General features: G+C 39.2%; 1 protein-coding gene across 1 annotated transcript; it reads left to right on the top strand.

Annotated features, from left to right (window-relative positions):
- The first annotated feature begins 6787 nt into the window (after nt 1-6787).
- LOC5579136 (sodium channel protein Nach) lies at nt 6788-21874 on the top strand. Its single transcript, XM_001664179.2, has 3 exons — nt 6788-7586; nt 20637-21140; nt 21202-21874. The coding sequence occupies exons 1-3, from the start codon at nt 6850-6852 to the stop codon at nt 21815-21817; spliced, it is 1857 nt and encodes a 618-aa protein (XP_001664229.2). The 5' UTR covers nt 6788-6849; the 3' UTR covers nt 21818-21874.
- The last annotated feature ends 1967 nt before the right edge of the window (nt 21875-23841 follow it).

Genomic DNA, 23841 nt, shown 5'->3' with positions numbered 1-23841 from the left:
GCCACGGCCCCTTCTCACGAGAGATAAAAGTGCTTGTTTCGATAATATTTGTGAACCGATTATGGTGGCGCACTTTCATACAGAGGTGAATCAAAACCTGAATATCGTCCAAAACCGATTGATGAATTTTCTTAGATGACATTTGACATTTGGTACTTCTATGTAAAAAAAGTAAACGTATTTGAAAATATATTTTTTTCGTTTTATATTGCCAAGATGACGTATTGAACCCTTATAGATATCTTATAGATCTCGAATACAAGGATTTAAAAGGATAAACAATATCAGGATTCACCTTTCCAATTCCATGTGAACTAGAATTTTTGCAAAGTTTTAAAACAAGATAAAGATTTAAATGTATCAGTTTAATTAATGTTCAAGATTAATGTGAAATTCAAATCTTTTGAAGCCGACAAGTCAAAAAAAATCTCTAGCCTTTGAAAAAAAAAGTTTGTTAGTTTGAAGATATGAATGATTGCTGCCCTGAATTTCTGTAGCGAACGATTCATTTTCCTCAACCTCTCGAAATCAAAATTTGAACAAAGGATTGAATAATATCATATTGTTAGAGTTAAAAACTTCAAATCCTAAAGCTGCTTGGCTACCATCATATTGAAGGATTGAAGGTTTTGTTTGTGTTCAAATAAAGCTGTCGTCAGCAAATTCGTACGATAACAGTTGTTGAAGAAAGCAGGATGAAAGGTATTTTGCTCATGAATTTATTAATATCCAATTAGAGTAAGGTAGGGCAAAAGTTCGACCTTAGCGGTATAATCAAAATTTACATAAAAACAATAGCAGTTTAAAAGAAATAAATACCATACAGTGAACCTTCAACTTATTTGCTATAATTTCGCTGATTGTCTTAATCGAACTTTTTGGGGCAAAAGTTCACTGGTCGATACAGAAAATACCGACACTTTTACGACATACATACTTTATACCAGCCATAAACATACACTACCCGCCATAAGTATGGAATCGCATCATCTAGTATTGCAACACCTCAATTGAATATTGCAGCACCCCAAAAAGTTTAGCATCACCCGTAAGCTATTACACTAATGACGCAATATCTTGGAAACCTTACTTTCTAGAAAGCTGCGGTCTTCAGCAAAGTTGTTCAGAAGCCTTACGGCGTTCATCAGCTGACATTTTTAATGCGCCATTTTGCCGCTACGTGGCGCTAGTGTGCATGTAATTTGGTCCTATTTTAGACGGCTCTAGCTCATGAACCTGATTACTTAGAATGTTCGTGTCTTCAGCAAAGTTGTTCAGAAGCTTAAAAACAATCTGAGACAGCACTAATTGGTTAGCAATTTTGCCGCTACGTAGCGCTAGTGTGCATGTAAATTGGTTATATTTTAGACGGCTCTAGCTCATGAACCTGACCACTTAGAATGTTCGTGTCTTCAGCAAAGTTGTTCAGAAGCTTAAAAGCAATGTGAAACAGCACTGATTGGTTAGCAATTTTGCCGCTACGTGGCGCCAGTGTGCATGTAAATTGGTCATATATTAGACGGCTCTAGCTCATGAACCTGACCACTTAGAATGTTCGTGTCTTCAGCAAAGTTGTTCAGAAGCTTAAAAGCAATCTGAGGTAGCACTGATTGGTTAGCAATTTTGCCGCTACGTGGCGCTAGTGTGCATGTAAATTGGCCATATTTTAGACGGCTCTGGCTCATGAACCTGACCACTTAGAATGTTCGTGTCTTCAGCAAAGTTGTTCAGAAGCTTAAAAGCAATGTGAAACAGCACTGATTGGTTAGCAATTTAGCCGCTACGTGGCGCAAGTGTGCATGTAAATTGGTCATATTTTAGACGGTTCTAGCTCATGAACCTGGCCACTTAGAGTGTTCGTGTTTTCAGCAAAGTTGTTCAGAAGCTTAAAAGCAATCTGAGACAGCACTGATTGGTTAGCAATTTTGCCGCTACGTAGCGCTAGTGTGCATGTAAATTGGTTATATTTCAGACGGCTCTAGCTCATGAACCTGACCACTTAGAATGTTCGTGTCTTCAGCAGAATATTATCATTAGAGTAATCGGACTCCTCGTATATCCCACAGGAATTCCACTCGAGATATCATTCATAATCCTCCAGATATTTCTCCAACGTGTTTCTCCAATTATTCCTGAAATTATTATATAAATCGTTCCTGGCTGTGCCTCGAATTTCTCCAGAGATTCCTCAACAAAATTTAAAGGTGTTTTCTAGAGGTTATTCTAAAAATTCTTCCATAAAAACTCAATTTAATATGCCAAATATTAAACGAGTTATGTACAGCGATCTCAAGTATCATAAAACTGTGTTTCGTTACTTAGCAACTTGGCAACTCGCTAGTTAAATCATTTTTAAAATAAAAAAAAAACGGGATTCATACAGCCGAGTTTATGACAAAAAAAAACATGTGTGTAGGTTCATTCATGAATTCCTCCGAGAATTTCTCTCAATACTATTTTAAAAATTAATCTATGGATTCCTGTTGAAACTTTTCTTTCAAAAATTTCCAAACAATAATTTCATAAATTGTTCCAGAAACATACTGGGTACACCGAAAGGGTTTTGCGTCTAAATTAAAATTGATTTTTGCTTGAACTTGAACTCGACCACAAACTTCACTTAAAATTCTAATAGAATATTTTCATTTTTCAAGTAATTACTCCAATAATTATCTTCTTTTAGTCCTTGTTGAATTCATTCAATTTTTATCTTCAGTATGTCTCGAGATAAATTTCAAAATTTGTCACGAGATTTTAAGGAACTTGACAAGGAATTTCGTCAAAATCATTTTGAAGCATTAAATCATCCCTTAGGTATAGGAATAATTTATGAGATTTATTCACAACTTCATGTGATGTAATTTATGAATACTTCTGCGCTAAAAACCCAGCAAATAAAATCCATGAAAAATAAAGAAAATTTCTTGGTTTTCATACAGTAAGAAATATTTTTACACACATTCCATTTCCGAACATTGAGTTTTAAAACAATATTTAGGAAAAATTATGTGAAAACTCCGTATGAAACATTCTTTGAATTATACTAAAATGAATTTTAAGAAGAGCTTCGAGGCAATCATTCATGCTATTTCGAAGGAGTTTCTGAATCAAGAGGATTTTTAATATGAACCTCTTTAGGAATTTCTGTGTTCTGTGAGAAATTTTTAGATAATTCATCGATCATGTATAACTAGGAACTCAGGTTGATTCCATTTGTTTTACTGGACAAAGCAAAATTGGCGATCAAAGGGACCACAACGAATCGAATCTTTGGAATTTTTCCAATAGGTAAATCTGCAAGACTTTAAATAGACCCGTCACTCAACATTGAAATAAGACGCGTTTAGGACTTTACTTAGCTTACTATGAAAAAAAATACGTTGAATATCTTGTATAGTTTTATGTTTCATGCAAAAAGAGTGTAATGTATTGTTTGTAGCTAGGAATATGAACTCTTTAAAGTCCATGCAAGTTCTTGACGCGGTTCACAAGCAATCATAAACACGTCGAAATTTGAAAAACAGGAACATAATAAAATGACCCGATTTTGTCAGGTTCCCCATTTTGTCAGCCTAAAATTCATCGAGGGGCTGACAAAATCGGGTCCTCACTGTATTAAATTCCACAATGTTTTGAATTTTGTCTAAGTAAACAGGTTCTTAGAAAATGCCTTCTTCTAAATATTTGCTGAAGATACGAACATTCTAGGTGGTCAAGATCATGTGCTAGAGCCCGCGAAAATATAACCAAACCTACCTGCACATCTGAGAGAGAGGAGACAGATGGCTTAGATTGCGAGTTCCCAAAAGACAAGGGATCCTGTCAGTGCTGTTTCACATTGCTTTTAAGCTTCTGATCAACTTTGCTGAAGACACGAACATTCTAAGTTGTCAGGTTCATGAGCTAGAGCCTGCTAGAATATGATCAAATGACATGCACACTTGCGCCACGTAGCGGCAAAATTGCTAACCAATCAGTGCTACCTCAGATTGTTTTTAAGCTTCTGAACAACTTTGCTGAAGACACGAACATTCTAAGTGGTCAGGTTCATGAGCTAGAGCCGTCTAAAATATGACCAATTAACATGCACACTAGCGCCACGTAGCGGCAAAATTGCTAACCAATCAGTGCTGTTTCACATTGCTTTTAAGCTTCTGATCAACTTTGCTGAAAACACGAAAATTCTGAGTTGTCAGGTTCATGAGCTAGAGCCTGCTAGAATATGATCAAATGACATGCACACTTGCGCCACGTAGCGGCAAAATTGCTAACCAATCAGTGCTACCTCAGATTGTTTTTAAGCTTCTGAACAACTTTGCTGAAGACACGAACATTCTAAGTGGTCAGGTTCATGAGCCAAAGCCGTCTAAAATATGACCAATTTACATGCACACTAGCGCCACGTATCGGCAAAAATGCTAACCGATCAGTGCTCTTTCAGATTGCTTTTAAGCTTCTGAACAACTTTGCTGAAGACACGAACATTCTAAGTAATCAGGTTCATGAGCTAGAGCCGTCTGAAATATGACCAAATTACATGCACACTAGCGCCACGTAGCGGCAAAATGGCGCATTAAAAATGTCAGCTGATGAACGCCGTAAAGCTTCTGAACAACTTTGCTGAAGACCGCAGCTTTCTAGAAAGTAAGGTTTCCAAGATATTGCGTCATTAGTGTAATAGCTTACGGGTGATGCTAAACTTTTTGGGGGGTGCTGCAATATTCAATTGAGGTGTTGCAATACTAGATGATGCGATTCCATACTTATGGCGGGTAGTGTATGTTTGTAGAAAAACACACTAATTTGTCATCAAAAAAATACCCAAAAAAGCAGCTTTTTGCAAAACTAAGCGAAAATGTGAAATTTTGGTGATTTTTTTCGCACGATCAGGGGAATTTCGCAAAACTTGAAGATAATATGTTAATTTGGAATAATTTGTGAATTTCTCTGCGAGCTTATATGGTTCAAACTTTTGCCCCGCTGATTCGAACTTTTGCCACAATATGAGTTGAAAAATTGATTCTAAGCAATTATGTAGTAACTAATACACATTACACATCGAAGCATCCTTATGATGCCTAAAAACGCGCTTACATAAAAAAATCAAAGAAGAATTTATCCTTATTTATTTCCATGTAATGAAAGTTTGATCAAAACTTATATTTTTTACGTCAAAACACAACAAACAGCCATAATTTTTCCAAATCTCAATCGATTCTTATGATATTTGTAGTGAAACTACACTATGACATTTATAAGCTTTGATTTGAATTGAGCTAGGAATCTTAAAAAAATATTGTACAACTCGAACTTTTGCCCCACTCTCTCTAATAATGTTCAATTTTGGGATACTAAAAATTGAAAAATAAATCCGGCCGGTCTTTAAATATACTGAGAAATACATTTTCACTGAAAAATACATGAGCTTATGCTTGAAAAATAATCAGTTTTAATACAGTAGATTGACATAGATGAAGGTAAAGGTCACATAAAAAACGTCTTTTTCATTGGACTTGGTAAAATAAGGAATCTGAGCCAAGATAAATTTAATAATGTTTTGTGATTTCACATGCATAAAATTCTAATAAATTCTAAACAACGATTCGTTCTAGATAATAAGAAGAAGATAAGAAGAGACTTTGGTTTTCTAATTAACAATACCACTACAAATGGATCAAGCCAGTTCTGCTAATTCTAAAACATGCTTCAATGAATTTCAATATCGGGAAAGGGCCAAAAGGAAACAGTATATAGCAATATAGCAGTATGTGACGTTTTAAAATTAAATATTGCAATTGCCTGTCAAACAATGATCGTCCAGAAATTTATATTCAAAGTGCATTTAACGCGTTTAGTATAATAAGTTTGATACTAAAAACTAGCTTCAACTATATTGTCATTTCTTCTCCATTTTTTTTTCGGGGGGCAAGCCCATGATTCAGGGGGGCCAGGCCCTCCCTGGCCCCTCCCTATTAACGCCAATGTAAATAATCCGTCATTGCAATCATCGTCATCATCGAAACTCAAAAAGCAGTTCACTGTAATTTGAATGGAGAATAGTATACAGTGAACACATTTTCATTTAAACTTTGTTGATTTTGAACGAAAAAATTCTTAATTCCTTTTTAACTGTACAAGAGTTTGCACTCTCGTCTAAAAATGTGGGTCCCCCTAGAGAATGAATTAATCTTACTTTCGTAGGTATTTTTATGTTTACTAAATTCTACTTGAAATTGTGACATTTTTCGAAAACTACACTGAGAAAATATGGTTATTTTCTCAGTATTGGATCGACCCAAATTTTAAACCGGTACGACATTTGAACCGTTATCTCAAAATCCTCGAAAAAAAAACCCTTTTGTATGTTTTTAGGGGTTTAATCCGAACTTTTGGACGGGAGTGTATAGAAAATTACTGAAATAAGTATTGGCTTAAGACTAGCCTTCAGTACTCCATTTTCATAAACACTGACAAAAATCATTCAAACAATTTATTACTATCCACAACTCATGACACAGTTGCCCAACTCCACTCTCAATCACGGTAACGTTAATGATTCAATAAAGGATAAGGAATTCAATCCAGAACAACTCCCGTCGCGCCATTCGCGTGTCCTCAGTCCGGCACTGATTACATCCCCAGATAAGATTGTTACGCCGGAAATCAGTGCGCATAACCCAAAAATTATATACCTGACTCGATCACATCGAGCACTATAATCACAGTCAATCACGCGACCGCGCTCAACATTGACAACGTCCCCCAAATCACCGGAACACGTGTACCATTCTGTGTCGTTTCAAGTATCCGTTTCTCTTCTCAAAGCAATAAAATGTAATTCACTGCGAGATGGATCCTTCGGACAAAGTAACGGTCAAGAAAAAAGGTGCCGTAAAGAAACCCGCCAAGTCCAAGAAGACGAAGAAACCGAAAAAGAAAAAGGATCCCTTCGGAACGGTCCGGCTGTTGAAGGGCAGTCTCCTGTATCAGACAAAGGAGTTCTTCGAAAATTCCACCCTTCATGGAGTGCGCTATATCGCTGAGGAGGGGCGACCCTTTTTCGAGCGATTCATGTGGTTTAGCTTCGTGGCCACCGGGGCCGTCGCGGCCATCGTCATCATTTTCAGTCTGTGGGAGAAGTTCCAAACCAATCCGACCATCACCGGGCTGGACACGGATTTCCACAATCAGGAGGTGATTTTCCCAACGGTGATGGTCTGTCCGGAAGTGCCCTATGACGAGAAGCAAGTTAGCGAGGTGGCCCTGGTAACGCTGGCCAACTACGAAGCCGGATCGGAACAGTATGAACCGTTTCTGAAGCTGTTGACTCAGATGTCGTATGGAGTGCTGGACAAGCTGGTGGCCCTGGGCAGTAATATTTCGGACACGAATGGGCTGGTTATGAAGTCGCTGCAGAACTTGCGGAAGCTGGTTTTCAAAATGGCGATTGGTTGTACGAAAACTTTCGTCGACTGCCGGTATAAGGACGAGCCGATCGATTGCTGTGCGTACTTCAAGCAGGTGTATTCGGAGCATGGGTTTTGCTACTCGTTCAATGCACGATATGTGTCGAATCAGGATGTAGAGTAAGTCTTTTAGAAAGGTTTGAAAAGAAATAGGATAGAGATAGATAGCATAGTGTGCTCGGTCGTGCGATTGTACAAAACACGACAGAGCGACAGTACATATTTCTACTGTCCTGGTCTTGTGTTTTCCTCAGGCCGCTGAACCGTTCAGGTGTTCATTGAAATTATTCTTCCACTGTCATTCAAAAATATGCTCTTACCATTTTTCCTGCATATTTCGACTAGCAACACGAAGCCTTTAAGGGTTGTTTGAATTCAACAACACAACAATGGACCGATGCACCAGTTCACTATCTGACGTTTGAGCGGTGCCGTGTTATTTACGTGACCATGGCAACCAGTGAATAGGCCAGGAGAAGTGGATGAACTTGTCCTTCATTTTTCTGTCAAATCTCATACAAAATCTACTTTTTCTTTGACAGAAATTCACTCTAGGTGAACCACTTCCCCTGGCCTATTCGGCACCGCTCAAACGTCAAATTTGTGAACTCGTGCATCGGTCCATATTGCAATACAACAACAGCTTTCTTGTCACTTTTTTCTTCGAAACGGAAACGGTGGAATGAATTAGTTTATTTTCCAAAGGATTCACCCAGACATTTTTTCCAACGGCACTGCCAAAACTATTTCCGAAGGTTCATTGTGACATTATGCCTAGTATCACTTTCATTTTTTTGGATATTCTCCAGGCAGTTCATCATAAAACAATTTATGATTTAACAAAATTAAATAACGGCACTACACGTAAATAAAAAACGACCTAATCTCACCCCTTAGATGGGATGACATTGGGTCATTGTAATTGAAATATCTTGTTTTTGAGAATACGATTGCAAAACCATCCACAATTGAAAAATATTGATGAAATACGATGGTAACAAGACGAAAAGACATCTAAGACGTTGCTCAATTTTTTTTCCCTGATTTATGATCATAAAATTCAAAAAAATATGATGCTGTAAATTTAGTTATCAACTTGAACTCAGTAATAACATAATTTACTATTACTTTGTTATTCTACAAACAAATTAGAGTTCTCATTTTTGTTATGTTGGCTGTTAATTCAGCTAAGATGATAACAAAATCAGTTATCAAATGATGATAACCAGGTAACAAGATTTATTATCATTTTGCTATTCAACTTTGCTCGGGTTTGCAGCAATTCTCGTTGTTTCGATAAAGTTAAACGCCAAACAAGGGGTGAAATGCAAGTGTATTGGAACTATAACGAAACTATATAAGCTTTTGATATTAATATGCGACGGAACTAGAACTAGATAAGTTACAGATGCTTTTATTTATACATATTTGGAACCAATTTTAGAATGCATCTCTTTGAAAGATTTTTCGCGTGTTACATGGGTATGAGGGATAGGAATGCAAAATTTGTAACACGATATTTCTCGAACCTGATGTTTTGGAATGTTAGTGTCTTCGGAAGAGTTATTCAGTAGCTCAAGGGCTGACATGCGGTGGTCATTCTAATACGGAATTACGCCACCAGGCGGCGCTAGTGAGCACTGATTTTTTGTTTTGCGGATAGCTCAGTAGCCTGACCACTTAGGAAGCTGGTGTCTTCGGCAAAGCTGTTCAGTACCACAAGGGCTAACATTTTGATCTGCTCAAGGAGGATGACAAATTTGCTATACGCATCGAGCAAAATCTTCTTATCCTGCTGTTTTATTTGCTACTATCCAGCATCTTTTTTTACTATTTAGGATAAGTTTATTCTCTACTACTACGACAAATGAAATGTAATACATTGTTGACTTTAACCAAACAAGGATGATAGTGTTTCCTAACACAGAACACCTCGATATAAGAAATGAATGTATTGTTTGGAATAATACTATAATCAACTCTCCCTAACTTGATATTGAAGGAACCCTTGAGTTCGGGAGAACACATAGTTTTGAAATTTTAAACTTTTCATTATTCTGACAAAATACATGCAAAATAGTGATTTTGACGTGAAAAATAAAACCATTTTGCCACATTTACCTATGTGGCACTTTTTTAATGGCCTGAAAAAAATTGAAAATTTTATCACCCAGACATGGGTAGTAAACCTTAATTTTACTATCAATTTAACAATAATATTCAATTTAATAAAATGTCTTAACATTTGGAGAACATATGGGACTTTTCACGAATATATCGAGTGAGAGAGGTAAGCTCACCTGGGAAACTCAAACGGATCGCATCGAGTTAGGGAACATCGAGACATAGAGGTATCGACTTACAGAGCCCGGGTAGAGCTGAATAACAAAATAATGGTAAAATAAGAACAAATTTTGCAATCATATCTAGTTTGACCATTATTATGTTTTTAATATATGACATTAAATATTTCATGATCTCATCAATAGCAAAACATACAATCAGTGGCTGCTTGGGCACGTCAGGAGTTAATCATCAATATTAACCTCCTTTTCCCGAGCAGCCTAGATAGCCGCGTAGTGTCGGTAGCGGTTGTTTCAACTGGCTAAGAATTAACACTACGGATTGCCTGTTCCGGTGGTAAAAGTCCACCTCACAGGTGACCCCTAATTTATGGTGTGATGCGTACCGTGCCTAAGAATGAATGGTTAGGGGGGTCTAAATAAAACCTAACCGCAAACGGAGCCTGTGGGGTACCAGGGCGCCCTCCACAGTATTGAGTCCTTCCTGTGCTACCCGGAGCAATGGTGCAGGTGACCTTGTGTTTCTCCGAGATAATCGGCTGCCCTTCCTCAGTCTCTATCTTGAGGCTTAATAAGGGTGGGATTATGAATATGTTGACATTTAATTTAAATTATCACCTATATGGATTCGCATTATGCGTTTTACACAGTGTATTCTGTGCTCTTTCGCCTTTGGCGACTTTAAATAGATACCGATCTGGTTTTTTCGTTGCTGGTCTTTTTCGTGCTGAGATTGCAAAAAGCTTAATCCTGCCTAGTTTGGGTAGTGGCTACGGTTAGGTTAGCTCAGATCAATCTTCAGCATAAAAGAACAGCAACGATCAATCTTTGCAGACTCATGCAAAATGGTGCAGCCCAAGTGGCGCTAGTTCAAGAACCCTACTTTCGTAGAGGGAACTTCTATCTAGGTAACCTTGTGGACCCAGTTTTTGCTACTTTTAGCAAGCTTGAAATGGCAAACTCGCGCTCCATGCCCCGCGCATGCGTGCTCGTTAATAAAGCAATCGTTGCTACACTCATTTCTGAGTTAACTACCAGAGATGTATGTGCTGTCACAATCGATGTTTCTGTTGGTGACCTCAACAGGAAATACGTCTATTGTTCGGTATATTTACCACATGATGAACCATCCCCAACGGATGACTTCAAACGAGTTGTCGTACACTGCGTAACAAAAGGCCTTCCGCTGATTGTGGGCAGTGATGCCAATGCTCATCACATCATCTGGGGCAGCTCGGATATCAATTTGAGAGGCTCCAGTCTGATGGAATACTTAAGTAGTACAGACCTTGGATTACTTAACATAGGCAATCGCCCAACCTTCATGGTTTCTAATAGAGAAGAAGTGTTAGACATAACGCTCTGCTCGAATAGAATCAGTCACGAGTTGACGAATTGGCATGTATCAGATGAGGAATCATTATCTGATCATCGCTACATCTTCTTTGAACATTCAAATGTAACTGCGCAGACTTTGCGTTTTAGGAATCCCCGGTCAACAAACTGGGAACTCTACATTGAATTGGTTGCGACCAAATTTCATGGATATTCTCCGTCCATTGAAAATCCAAGTGATCTGGATGATGCCGTTGATACTACAACATCCTACATTATGGAAGCTTTTGAAGAAGCATGTCCTCTGCGGTCTGTAAAGACTACAAGAGGGACCCCATGGTGGAATTCCGATCTGACTAGACTCAGGAAACAATGTAGAAGGAGTTGGAACAGACGCCGTTCAGCTGGATCAGAGTCGTTCAAGTCAGCTCGCAAGGCTTACAAGAAGGCTCTTCGTTCTGCTGAACGATCCGGCTGGAAAAACCTTTGTACAAATGTTTCCAGTTTGAGTGAAGTCAGTCGGTTGAACAAAATTCTTGCAAAATCTAAGGATTTCCAAGTGAACGAAATTCGCTTACCTAATGGTGACTTTACTTCTTCCGATGAAGAAGTTTTAGAATGTTTATTCAATACACACTTCCCCGGATGTGTGGACATAGCATCTACGGATGAATCAAATGTCTTTTCATGTAGTTACGAGTCTCTGGCCTCGGCTCGCAGTATCGTAACTACTGAATCGATTCAATGGGCACTTAATAGTTTTGCTCCTTTCAAATCTCCAGGAGCGGATGGGATTTATCCTGTTCTGCTCCAAAAGGGATTTGAGTTTATCAAACATGTTTTGAAAAAGCTACTTGTAAGCAGTTTTGCTACCGGGTACATTCCCAAATCCTGGCGTGATATTACTGTAAAGTTTATCCCAAAAGGAGGACGTGCGTCGTATGAGGAAGCGAAGAGTTTTAGACCAATCAGTCTGACCTCTTTTCTTCTGAAATGTCTGGAACGGATTATCGATCATCACATCCGTGATGTTTATTTGGCAAACATGCCTCTTCATGTGAATCAACATGCTTACCAATCTGGAAAGTCCACTGTGACTCTTTTACACAAAGTTGTATACGATATCGAGAAAGCATTCGCTCAGAAGCAATCGTGCTTGGGTGTTTTCTTGGATATTGAGGGTGCCTTTGATAACGTGTCTTTCGATGCCATATTGGAAGCCGCACGAAACCATGGGCTACCTACAATGATTACCAATTGGATTCATCAAATGCTCAAAAACCGACATCTCTTCTCGACATTGCGTCAATCAGCGATTCGAAAATTGAGTGTTTGCGGATGCCCCCAAGGGGGAGTCTTGTCACCACTTTTGTGGAATCTCGTAGCAGATACGCTATTGAGGCAACTCAATAATTGCGGTTTTCCAACTTATGGATTTGCCGACGACTATCTAGCTCTGATAGTTGGTATGTGCATAAGCACCCTATTCGACCTGATGCAAAGTGCTCTTCAGGTAGTCGAGAGTTGGTGTCGCCAATATGGCCTTTCGGTTAACCCGAATAAAACATCTATTGTTCTTTTTACGGAAAGACGAAACCGCGATGGAATTCGACCTTTACGTCTTTTTGGCACTGAGATTAATGTGACTGATCAAGTAAAGTATGTCGGAGTCATTCTAGATTCCAAACTTTCATGGACACCTCACATTGATTTCAGAGTCAAAAAAGCTTGCATGGCCTTCGGTCAATGCCGGCGAACCTTTGGTAAAACTTGGGGCCTCAAACCCAAATATATCAAATGGATTTACACAACAGTTGTTCGACCAATATTGGCATATGGATGTCTTGTGTGGTGGCAAAAGGGCGAAGTGAGAACAATCCAATCAAAATTGGGCCATCTCCAAAGGATGTGCTTGATGGCGATGTCTGGTGCGTTCTCTACAACTCCCACAGCAGCGCTCGAGGCCCTTTTCGACGTTGCGCCACTACACATATATCTTAAACAAGAAGCACTTTCTTGCTCTTACCGTTTATGGGTACTGGATCTACTGGAGAAAAATCCAGTGAATCGTAGATCTACACACACTTCGTTGTTTCCACTTTTGGTGAATTGGGACAAAATTGTCCTTGCTCCAAGTGATCTCACAATTGCTTGTAACTTTCCTTACAGGACATTTACCACACAATTCCCTTCACGGGAAGAGTGGACGTCTGGCTATTTGGAAAGAAGTATATCAAACAATATAGTATGTTACACTGATGGCTCCCTTCTTGAAGGTAGAGCTGGTGCAGGAGTATATTCTCGTGAGCTAAGGCTGAATCAGTTTTACTCACTTGGTAGAAACTGCACCGTTTTTCAGGCGGAAATATTTGCTCTTATGTGTGGAGTGCAATCAGCACTTCAACAGCGCGTAATGGGTAAAGTCATATACTTCTGTTCAGATAGTCAGGCTGCTATAAAAGCTCTCGCTTCGGCCAACTCAAGGTCGAAGCTTGTTATCGCATGTCGAACTCAAATTGAGGAACTGAATTCAGTCAACTCTGTAAACCTTGTATGGGTACCTGGCCATTCTTCCATCGCTGGAAATGAATTGGCTGATGAGCTAGCTCGCGATGGAGCATCGCATGACTTCATTGGCCCTGAGCCGGCTATTCCAATTTCGAAGTGCTGGGTGAAGCTTCAGATAAACTCTTGGGCGGCAACTCAGCACAAGCAATATTGGAATAGTTTGGAGTCGTGTCGTCAAACAAAATTGTATATTACTGAGCCATCTCCAAAGGTGGCGAAGTATTTAACAAATCTGTCAAAGCAGAATTGCAGTCTCTTGGTCAGAGCGTTGACAGGCCACTGCCGACTCAACTATCACATGGCAAATATTCAGCGTGCTGACTCATTTGTGTGTGATAGTTGTGACTCCGATTATGGAACTTCGTATCACCTGATATGTAACTGTCCAGTTTTTGCGCAAATGCGATTCCAATTACTTGGTAAACACTTATTAAGTGAAACTGAATACAGAAGCCTGAATCTTCAGGACATCCTGTTATTCTTAACCCGCTGTGGTAATGAGCTATAGGCTCTCTTTACGCTCACGCGTTTTGCAGTGCCCTTTTTAGGGCGCTGTTCGAACCCATTGTGGTATGGAGCTACATGCTCTCATTTCGCTTATGCGATCTTCCCTCTTCAAGGGACCCACTCCTATTTCCTCCCATCTTTCCCTTCCCTTTCCTCTCCCATCGGGTAGATGATGAAATAGGCTCAAATATGGCGATGGCACAAATCTCCCAACCGGTGGGGAACGTGCTTTTGGAGCCGGCCTTCTGATACCAGTAGCTCAAGGGCTGACATGCGGTGGTCATTCTAATACGGAATTACGCCACCAGGCGGCGCTAGTGAGCACTGATTTTTTGTTTTGCGGATAGCTCAGTAGCCTGACCACTTAGGAAGCTGGTGTCTTCGGCAAAGCTGTTCAGTACCACAAGGGCTAACATTTTGATCTGCTCAAGGAGGATGACAAATTTGCTATACGCATCGAGCAAAATCTTCTTATCCTGCTGTTTTATTTGCTACTATCCAGCATCTTTTTTTACTATTTAGGATAAGTTTATTCTCTACTACTACGACAAATGAAATGTAATACATTGTTGACTTTAACCAAACAAGGATGATAGTGTTTCCTAACACAGAACACCTCGATATAAGAAATGAATGTATTGTTTGGAATAATACTATAATCAACTCTCCCTAACTTGATATTGAAGGAACCCTTGAGTTCGGGAGAACACATAGTTTTGAAATTTTAAACTTTTCATTATTCTGACAAAATACATGCAAAATAGTGATTTTGACGTGAAAAATAAAACCATTTTGCCACATTTACCTATGTGGCACTTTTTTAATGGCCTGAAAAAAATTGAAAATTTTATCACCCAGACATGGGTAGTAAACCTTAATTTTACTATCAATTTAACAATAATATTCAATTTAATAAAATGTCTTAACATTTGGAGAACATATGGGACTTTTCACGAATATATCGAGTGAGAGAGGTAAGCTCACCTGGGAAACTCAAACGGATCGCATCGAGTTAGGGAACATCGAGACATAGAGGTATCGACTTACAGAGCCCGGGTAGAGCTGAATAACAAAATAATGGTAAAATAAGAACAAATTTTGCAATCATATCTAGTTTGACCATTATTATGTTTTTAATATATGACATTAAATATTTCATGATCTCATCAATAGCAAAACATACAATCATAGCAAAATTTGTCATTGGTATGTTATACTTGAGAGTCATGTAATAACTAATCAATTACAAAATATACTATCATGGTAAAATTTGTTATTTGTGCAAAAATACTAAAAATAAACATTAAATATCTAAAGAATAACAAACATCGCCATCACAGTAAAATATGTCATTATTTTGATATTTGAAAACTTAACTTAAATAATTTATGAGAACAAACCAAAATCAAATTTTGCCATAATAGCTCATTTTTTCGTATGATATTCATTAAATATTCAAAAAGCAAAAGTTTTTTATCAGGAAAGCTAAAAGTTTATTTTTTAATCATGCTAAATTTAGATATTAAAGTCAAAGAACTAAAATCGTTATTTTGATCTACTCGTGAATAGCTTATTTAGTTTTTATTTAGTTATCAATATCAAAATAATAACATATTTTGCTATTTACGGTTTCCTATATTTTTTCTATTATTTTGTTATTACAATGGTAAAATATGTTATGATTTAGTTTTTATGCCATACAAACTCAGTTATTAGTTTTGTTATTTTATCTCTTATCTCGAACAAACAAAGAACAAATTTTGCTATTCAAACATTCTATTTTAACGGTAAATTTTGTTATTCTTTTGCTCTTCTCCTCTATCCGGAGGAACCGAAGCATGCTATATTGAAGGGACGCGCATTCCATCGAGTTAGGGGAAATATCGAGATACAAAATATCGAGTAAGGGAGAGTTTTTTTTTTTTTGAGACACCGACACGTTAATGCTTCCAGTGGACGATTTGCCCTTTGAAGGAAGCACCACACTAGACAACGGACTAGCATGCAACGCCCAGTGGACAGTTGAAAAACCTTCCTGCCGAAGCGGGAATCGAACCCACACCCCTTGACTCGATACGGCTAAATACTTGGTAACACAAACCGCACGGCCAAGAAGCCCACAGTTAACTGGATTTAAGAAATTAAAACAAGAAAAAAATTATCTTTTTTTTTACAAATATCAGAAGGAGAAGCTTTTATATAGGATTGAATTATTGTTATGAAAAAAGGGTTTATATTATTAAAAGATTCAAACAAGAGTGTGGTGTAACTAAAAGGATAAGTGATCTCATCAAGATTGTTAGCGAATGGATTTCCCAAATTATTAGTTATGAATGATACCCCTACTTTACTTAATTTATATCCAATCCATATCTTGGAAAATGTGGCATTCATACAATGGCAAAATAAAAATAAACACAAATATTTTTTTATTTTATTTATATTGATCCTTCGACCTTGACGCTTGCTCCTGCGGGGGCAGGCGATGAGGGCAGGATCAATCGTGTTGCGCGCGGCTCGCGTAGCACGGTGGATTAGTGTCGCGGATCGCGGAACGCGTTGTTAGTGTTTGATCCTTTGATCTTGTCGCTTGGGAGGCGAGTGACGAACACTTGTTCGGCGTTCAATGCGTTTATCGAGTAATATGGCGAATCCGGTTAGGCGCATTCATTTCAAATTATATAACGAATCCCTCCCTCATATCCAAAATCCCAGTGTTTACTTGTGGACGTGCAGAGGACTCCTCGGTAGAGTTTTCATTCCCGGGAACATTTCCCGGGAATTGAGATTTCCCGGAATTCCCGTTTCCCGGGAAATGATTTCCTGTTTCCCGGGATTCCCGTCTTTCCAGGGATTTTCATATTTCCCGGGTAGCTTTATAAGAAAAGAAATTACTATCCACAGTCGGTTCTCCCCATCTCGATGTTCTACATCTCGATATCTCTCCCTTTGTCGATGATTTCGTAAGTCCCTTCAGTCTGCATACATTTTCACTCTCCATATCTCGATATCCTTCTTATCTCGATATCCCCATATCTCGATGTGTTTCTGTTGATTTTTCGTTCTCAATTTTCTCTCCGTATGTCAATATGACCAATATCGAAGGATACTAGACCAAAGTTTTGGGATTGAAAACAAATTAGGAGCGCAAAATGACGTCTGTTTGTGTATTAAATTCTTGGCATCGGAGTGTTTTCAATCTAGTATTCATCAAAAAATTGTTCTTTGTCTCGATCTCTCCCTATCTCGATGGACCTTTCGATATCGAGATGTAGAGAGGCGACTGTATTTTCAAACAAATACCATCGCACCATTTACTTATCATATAATTCTTACCAATGAACTCACTACATCACTAGTTATATTTCGATGCTGATTTTTTGTTTTTAGTAAATAAAAAGTTGTTCATAAAATAGATATCGTTTTTGACGAATTTTGCTATATAAATTTAAGCAATTTTCAAGGGATCTTTTCTATGAATTCAGTAGACTTATAAAGTTTTCATGGATGTAACAGTCACAATTTTTATCATAAAGACTCCAGTTGAATCAAGAATAAACTCCACGAGGACTTTTGCTTAATGCTATAAACTTTGTTGTTCTGAAGCCTAGTGTTTGAAATGAAGCTAACATTTCTTTAGAAAAACATGAATAAATTACTCACAAAGAAAAGAAATAACCAACAAATTTACTGGTATAAAATACATATAGGGTAGCCGCATGACTAAGAACAATTTAATATTCGAATAAAATCGAAAAATAAAGCCAGTGGCATTGTTTTTACGTCTGAAACCTTTCCCAACGGTTTTATGAAAAATATAACACAAAAAATACGAGAACAAATTTTTTTTTGTATTTACTGTCGCTGTTGCTATAGCCTATAATACAAAGCAAAATACAAATCAAATCGTGTTTTACATAACATTTAAATTTTTGCTTCAAAATTAAAATCAGAGTCAGACATATCACTTGAAGTGGGTACATTATCTGATGATTTCCCGTTAGAATGTTCGGAAGACGAAGAGGCGGAGTAGAAGTTTCCTGTGGCGGCAGGGTTTTTATTTTTCATTTGATTTGAAACAAGTAGAATGGGTACTCAAAGTATGAATAGGGGAGGAGTTCAAATTACCTGCTACGATATCGGCAAAGGATTTGCCTTGGGTAGATATATTCGAAATTGAAAGATTCGAACGGCTACCCGACCCGAAGGGCAATCCCAAAAAAATGGACTTATGATTGCCCCCGCAATTCGAGCATGTAAACTTGGTGATATCTTCCTTCACTGGACAGACGTCCTTAGCGTTAGAAGAACCTCCGCAAATCATGCATTTAGCATCCATGCGACAATTTTTTGTACCATGACCCCACTTTTGGCACCGACAGCACTGAGTGGGGTTCTGGTAATTTCCTCCAGGTTTCTGGAAATGTCCCCATGTCACACGGACATCGAACATAAGTCTAGCTTTTTCTAAAGCTTTAATATTATTTAGATCTTTTTTGTTAAAGTGAACTAAATAATATTCTTGAGAAAGCCTTTTCGGAACAAAGCCAGATTGGGTTCTCTTTTTCATAATGATTACTTGGACTACTTTATTCCATTTTTGATCTCTTCAGGTGACTCATAGTCACTTGAGAGACCTTTCAAGACGACTTTGAACAATTGTTCAGTTTTGTCGTCATAAGTAAAAAAATGTGCTTCTTCTCTTCAAGATGTTTGAGAAGAAGTTCGTGATCTTTAAGAGTTTCCGGCAAAACGCGACAGTCTCCTTTCTTTGCGATTTGAAAGGCGACCTTGATTCCCCTAATGGAATCAAGATCTACTGTCTAAATCCCGCAAATTCGGAACAACTGACCACGATAGGCGGCACTCTTTGTTTCCTCACTTGAATCAAAGAGCCTGGGCTGGAGACTGCTTCGATTTGGTGTTCGGTAAAATTGGTAAAAAATTATCAACATTATCCATTTCACCCTTGGAAGAAAGTTCGCATTCCGGGGAAACGTCCTTTCTTCCATTCTTGCCACGTGTAGTGACAGTTTTAAAACCCACTTTTTTGGAAGGAAGTAGTGAATTCAGAGATTCACCCTTCCTTTTGTTTGTTGTTGCAACCATGTTTAGTGAATAAACGAAAGAAGACGTGACCTTCGAGAGGTTTTTTTCCCAAGACGGTGTCCAAGAAGGATTACCACCGCTAGCTTTCGCCAACGGGTCCAACGAAAAATCGAAGGCACGGGTCCAAACAAGGATCGTAAAGGGATCAATAGTAGAAAAAAAGTACTGTTTTAGTAGCACTGAAAAGTACAGTTTTGAATTTTGGCACTGAAAAGTACTGTTTTATTGATTTAGGTAGTTTTTAAAGAAAGCTTCCAAGAGCAGAGAGAATTCGTGTACGCACAGCTCGAAGGTACGATGCGCACTGATTCAGGAATATGTAATGAATAAATAAACTCAATGAATGAAAATCGTCTTAAACCATTGATTTAGATAAACAAACAATTTTTTAATCATTTTTAATTTGTAATTGGGACAATAATGAGTCTTGTGGTGATATCTGTAGTTTTAATGTAAAATATTGCCAAAAGTGCATTTATTTTCAGAAGAAATCTTAAGCTATGAAGCGAAAAAAATCATAGATTTTCTTAGTAATAAAGTACACTGAAGTTTTTTACGCGGTTTTGAACACCGCCATGAGTCCGAATCATGGTGTATTGTCATAACATGGAAACACTCTGTTATCATGATATCGGGGTGCATAATCATGATTTTGACACCCCTTTACAGCTTTCACGGATAAAGATACGTTTAGGAGCCGGATCCTATTCTTGGCACGTTTGATTCACTTCGGCAGTGGGGTTTTTTCAAAGCTACTGAGCTAATATTTGGCCACAAGTTTCAGACAATTCGGCCGAGAAAAATCCCACATGTCAAAGTGAATCATGGAAGTGCCCAAGTAGCTCTGCACCATACCAAGAGCAGCTGTTATTTCGCGTTTGATAACATTTCACTAATCCATTTTACGATTGCCCTCGCCATGAATTTAGATGATACATTATCAAAAGCTGCTTCCTTTGATCCAAATCTTTTTTTTATATCTATTTTTGAAACAAGTTTGTGTAACGCAGTTGTAGTAGATTTTCCGGATTGTGCTTATAGGATTTTGTTTTAAGTAAGTTTTTTTAATAGTTAGTGTAGTTAATAAGCTTTCCCATAATATTCAGCATTTGTTCATTGTGAATGAAGAGTGTAACGTTCTTCAATACAAAAAAGCATGATAAAAACGCTGTTGAAGAGTTACTCAGGAATACTACAGAGAAATTAAAAAAAGGTTTTTGAGCACAAAATTTTAGAGATCCGCCATTAGAGACCATTAGAGACTTTTAAAGATCTGAATTAAAATAGTGACCAGAGACTTACAACCAGCCCTATATTACAATAATTTCCCTCTACCCATCCCCACCAGAGAGCGCACCACTAAGGTCAACTTCCTGTACGAAACGGATAAAAAGTGGGGCCTCACGTTCAAACCGTCCCGCCGGTCGCACATCTTCGTCCACTCGTACAACGAAATCTCCGGCTGGGACTTCCGGCCGCACGTCGAGTGGGAGGAAAACTTCGCCATCGACTTCCTCATCTCGATGAAGGAAACCTACACCACCGAGGACGCCCGGCAGCTCTCCACCGGACAGCGCAAGTGCATCTTTCCGGACGAGGTCAAACTAAAGTACTACTGGGACGATTACACCTTTTCGGGCTGCATGAAGGAGTGCCGGATGCAGAAGTGTCTCCAGTACTGCAAGTGCATTCCTCCGTTCTATGCCCCGCCGGTTTCGCTGCCGTCCTGTACCGTCAAGGAGCTGGCGTGTTTGGACAAGTACGTGGCAAACATCACCAGCATCAGCGGATGCCAGGACTGCGAACTGGGTTGTCACAATACGGTGTACGACATCGAGAAGTATTCCAAATCGTAAGTGCCTTGTTGCTTCATCAAAACTTTCAAGAGTCAAGATCTCCCATTTCTCATGCAGATTGATCTCCGACGGCAACAAGGATGCGGTAGTAACGATCGAGTACCTCACGTGGCCCATCATTCGCTACAAGCGCGAAGTCCTGTTCGGTTGGGTCGACCTTCTGGTATCATTCGGTGGTATCGCAGGTCTCTTCTTGGGCTTCAGTCTCCTGTCTGGGGTAGAGATCATCTACTTCTTCACGATGCGTGCCTGCTGTATGTTGTACAAAAACCGTGATGAGCTCATCGCCATCGAGCAGAAGCAGCTGAAACAACCTCAGCATCGGTACGATCTCAGTCTCAAACCGGATCTAGGAAATCGAATTCAGGCTTCGACTCCACCCGAACCACAGCCCGAAGGTCTGACCAAACGATCGTTCAACAACAAGCAAGTCATAACGGTGGGATTGATCCAGCAGGAGTTCGAAGCCGTTAAGATACCCAACAGTAAAGGATTGATTTTGGCCGGACCAGCCAAACCGTACATGTCCCGGTACGAACGGATTGCGAACTTGGCCAGGCCAAACCAGTTTCGACGGATTATGGTGGCACCGTACAGTGAGAGGATCAAGCCGCTAGAGAACAATGTGATAGTCGACCCGGGTGGACTGGTCTACAATGGATACTTGCCGTAAGTGGCCGGACCAAACTAAAGATGAAGTTTTTAAACTTATGTTCCTACATTTTGTATTAACCTGAATATGAAATATGAATGTTTATTTGATAAATATAAAAGATGTTCTACAACGTCAATAGTTTTTTGGATATTATGTTTTACGTTTATCGATTTGATAACATTCCATCCAAGTAAGTACCACATCTTTATAGGCTTTATAGGGATTGGGAAGCACATAAAGCGAGTTATCTGGTGGAACCAGTAATGAACGGATTCTGTGTTTTGAGAGTGAAGGGCAAGTACTTTAACCATTGGCAGGACGAGTTCTAAGACGTTTCAAACGTTCAAGTTCGCAGATCTAGAGAGTATGGAATTTGTTCGCTTTAAAAATTTGATCGATTGGTAGCATATTGGTGATGATCCGTCGATCAAATTTTTAGATCAAAGCACTGTTTGGTTCTCTAGACTAGTGCTCTTGAAAATTCTAAAATGGCTTTGTGTTATAATCATCTTAAGGCAATTACAAGTCTTAACAGTGGCTTTACAATACCAATTTGAGCTTTTTACGGTTTGAAATCGTGTCGAAAAGTTGGTTGAAAAATGGTGGTGGTTCAAAATGACCGAATGGATGAGGTAGATGTTCATTTAGAACCAAGAGTCAGCAACCAAGCGTCTCCATGAGGTTGCCCTGTGGTATAGAAACGCTTATTCATTAATAAAAATCATCGAAAAAGCTTACGACTCAAGTAAAAAAGTGAAAAAAATGTCGAATTTCACCGGAAAATTGAGGAAAAACTCTAAGAGTTTATGTTCAAGGGTTGTAACGGAACCTCTTAGGTAAAGATGTTTTAACATCGTTCGACAAGAAATACTAATTGAAACGTTCCAGAATTAATCTAACGAGTCGAACCATTTTTTCACAAGGATGAAACCTGCAATCTCCTGAGAAGGTAACTCAGGGAGTGTGGAGATGCCGCACTACCGACGACTCACTAAAACAAGCCCAGGCACTGAACGTGCGCAATTCTCGCTCAAGCGGTGTACAGAGTGCACAGACATTACCCTTGGCCTCAGACCCTTATCTCCCCGGAACCAACTTACGGTATTTCTTCGGGGAGGGGCCAGGGCATATAACACTTAACACATGTGGCAGAAATGACCTAGACAAACTGCTTCTCCTAGCCGAATTTAACGATGTTATAGGGGACCAGCCTCGGCAGGGCTATATTATAGGGCTGGATTATATTATCGGAGAACGTGTCCCCCCTGCATGTAGCGAGCATGCGACCTCTCGCAACAATGAAACGGGGGAAATCGAATACGACATGCTCCGCTGTTTCCTCCACACCAGCATAACTGAGGCACACAGGAGGTTCTGAGTGCCCGAACCTATGCAGGTACTGCCTATAGCAACCATATCCTGACAGAAACTGCATCAGGTGGAAGTTCACTTCTCTTTCTTTTGTACTAATCTGACACATTTGGTATTAGCCGATGGGTCCATCTACCCTTAGTGGAGTTATCCCATTCCTGCTGTCAACTTTTGAGCGTTTCCTCTTTACACGTGTCGCTGACTCCTCTGGTACCTCTTTGGTTGAAGCATTGAACATCTTCCTTGATGATGAGCCCGATGGGCGTCATCCCGGCTATGATGCACACGGCCTCTTAAGATACCGTCCGGTATTCACTTGCTACTCTTAAGCACATTATCCTGTACGTGCTTTCCAACCGCTTTAGGTTTCTACTCGTTCTAAGCGTTTTTAACCAGATTGTTCATCTATACCTGGACAGCGCCACGCCAGCTGTTAGACATCATCCTCGATAGCGCCGCTTTAGCCGTAGATGCCCTTTTACAGGCATATTCAACGTGGCTAGCGAAGCTGAGCTTGTCATCGATCATTACCCCAAGATGCCTAAGGGATCGCTTGGACTCTATGGTGCAATCACATACCGAGATAAGCGCCCGTTGCTCGGATTTGCGGTTGTTGACCACCACCACCACAGTCTTGTGACGGGAAAGTTCTACTTTCCTAGACTTCATCC

Source organism: Aedes aegypti, chromosome 1, assembly GCF_002204515.2.
Source record: "Aedes aegypti strain LVP_AGWG chromosome 1, AaegL5.0 Primary Assembly, whole genome shotgun sequence".
NCBI lineage: Eukaryota > Metazoa > Arthropoda > Insecta > Diptera > Culicidae > Aedes > Aedes aegypti.
The sequence above is the reverse complement of the archived record's forward strand: the minus strand, read 5'-3'. Positions and strand labels throughout refer to the sequence as shown.

What these genes read in the sequence shown, in the direction of transcription:
- LOC5579136 (XM_001664179.2), top strand. Translation starts at nt 6,850, where the DNA reads ATGGATCCTTCGGACAAAGTAACGGTCAAGAAAAAAGGTGCCGTAAAG. An exon ending in GTGTCGAATCAGGATGTAGA is followed by an intron (nt 7,587 to 20,636) that starts GTAAGTCTTTTA and finishes CATCCCCACCAG; the next exon opens with AGAGCGCACCACTAAGGTCA. An exon ending in ATCGAGAAGTATTCCAAATC is followed by an intron (nt 21,141 to 21,201) that starts GTAAGTGCCTTG and finishes TTTCTCATGCAG; the next exon opens with ATTGATCTCCGACGGCAACA.